Source organism: Lactuca virosa, chromosome 3, assembly GCF_052849685.1.
Source record: "Lactuca virosa cultivar CGN04683 chromosome 3, Lactuca_virosa_CGN04683_v6, whole genome shotgun sequence".
Classification (NCBI taxonomy): domain Eukaryota; kingdom Viridiplantae; phylum Streptophyta; class Magnoliopsida; order Asterales; family Asteraceae; genus Lactuca; species Lactuca virosa.
In genome coordinates, this window is record NC_136428.1 from 373,872,885 (window position 1) to 373,874,311 (window position 1,427).

Genomic DNA, 1,427 nt, shown 5'->3' on the forward strand with positions numbered 1-1,427 from the left:
CAGAACACACTTGTATTACAATTATTATATTAATGCAATGGATGTTGTTGCTTGTCTTTACTATTATGCATTGTTATGATACTGTACATGACGTCCTCCACCCCAGAAAGTTTCCGTCGTTCCGGTTTTGGGGTGTGACATGTTTTGACACAAATATCCTTAGTATTTACATATTTGGAATGATTTCAAGGGCACTACGGTCTTTTAGCACTCTAAAGCGTTAAGGCGCCATCATACCTCTGACGTCACACCGGCGTTATCAGTTCTTCAACCATGCACAACGTCTCAACTTTTCCGGACGATAAATCTCCATACAAACACTAAAACCCCCAAATCGTCGGAGGGTAATCGTTCTTAAAATCGAATTTCTCCGATAATAGTCACTCCTGTACTGTTCGCGACCAGATCATCATAAAGTAAGTTTTTTTTCCATACCCTGTTACACTGTTTTTCATAGTTATGCTTATTTTTTAAAAAGGAATTGAAATCAACTACTCCAATGTCTATTTTGTAAGTAGAATGTCGAATACTAGAAGTCGCCGTTCGTTAGATGATCTCCGATTAGAGATTTTGAGTCGGATATTTGTAGTATTAGGGTTAGAATCTGAAAAAGACATTGTCTCGGCAAGACTTTGGTAATTCTCAATAAACATCAACTAATGAATGTATATTTGATGAAATACAAACTTTATTTATTTTTTATTTACTGTTTATTTAAATTTTTGAAGTTCAAAAAAGATGTATGAAGCGGGGGGTGATCCTCAAGTGTTCAGAACAGCATGCATTGACATGATTGAAGGAATGGGTCACAAAAATCAGAATGTTGATTCATTTATAGGCACATGTGCATCGCATAATAGCATTGAAGCCATGTTCAGACAAGGAATTGTATGTGTATTTTCATTAATTATATGTAATTTATACCATTTATTAATGTTTTGTGTCATTGATGTTATATATTGATATTGTTATTCTGTCAACAGGATGAGTGCTTTTATTATAGCATCTTTGATTTAGGATTTTCTTTGTTGAGACAAGCAGCAAATGAAGATCATCTTTAGGTAATTTTTTTGCTTGGAATGATCTACATTTCAAGAGGGCCTCAACAATGTGATGAAGGTATGTATATATGGTATATATGTAAATTAAATTATGTATATAGTTAATTAAGGCATGTTTGTAGTTTGGGGTTAGTATTTAGTTGTGTTGTGTTGTATATTATTTACTATTGTATTGAAAAGGATACATTGGATTAATTGATGGATATTTTACTGTGTAGGTTTATAGTTACTTGATGCCTATTTTGGTTGGGCAGTTCCGGATGATAGGGAGTACGCGGGTGTTGTTGATAGTGCCAAAGAGTTGTTGCGGGCTGTTGATGTTGTTCATAGACTTACAACGAATAACATCACATTCCAATGTGAAGA

The 1,427-nt window shown here is 34.2% G+C and overlaps 1 protein-coding gene across 1 annotated transcript; it reads left to right on the forward strand.

The window, feature by feature from the left end:
- Nucleotides 1–519: 519 nt before the first annotated feature.
- On the forward strand, nucleotides 520–1,061 carry LOC145164948 (uncharacterized). The gene is made up of 3 exons (XM_079083594.1): nucleotides 520–635; nucleotides 729–888; nucleotides 984–1,061. Exons 1-3 carry the CDS (start codon nucleotides 520–522, stop codon nucleotides 1,059–1,061), a joined length of 354 nt encoding a protein of 117 aa, XP_078939720.1.
- Nucleotides 1,062–1,427: the final 366 nt, after the last annotated feature.

Coding starts and splice junctions, on each gene's coding strand:
- LOC145164948 (XM_079083594.1), top strand. CDS start 520: ATGTCGAATACTAGAAGTCGCCGTTCGTTAGATGATCTCCGATTAGAG. Junction 636..728: donor ATTGTCTCGGCAAGACTTTG/GTAATTCTCAAT, acceptor AAATTTTTGAAG/TTCAAAAAAGATGTATGAAG. Junction 889..983: donor CCATGTTCAGACAAGGAATT/GTATGTGTATTT, acceptor TTCTGTCAACAG/GATGAGTGCTTTTATTATAG.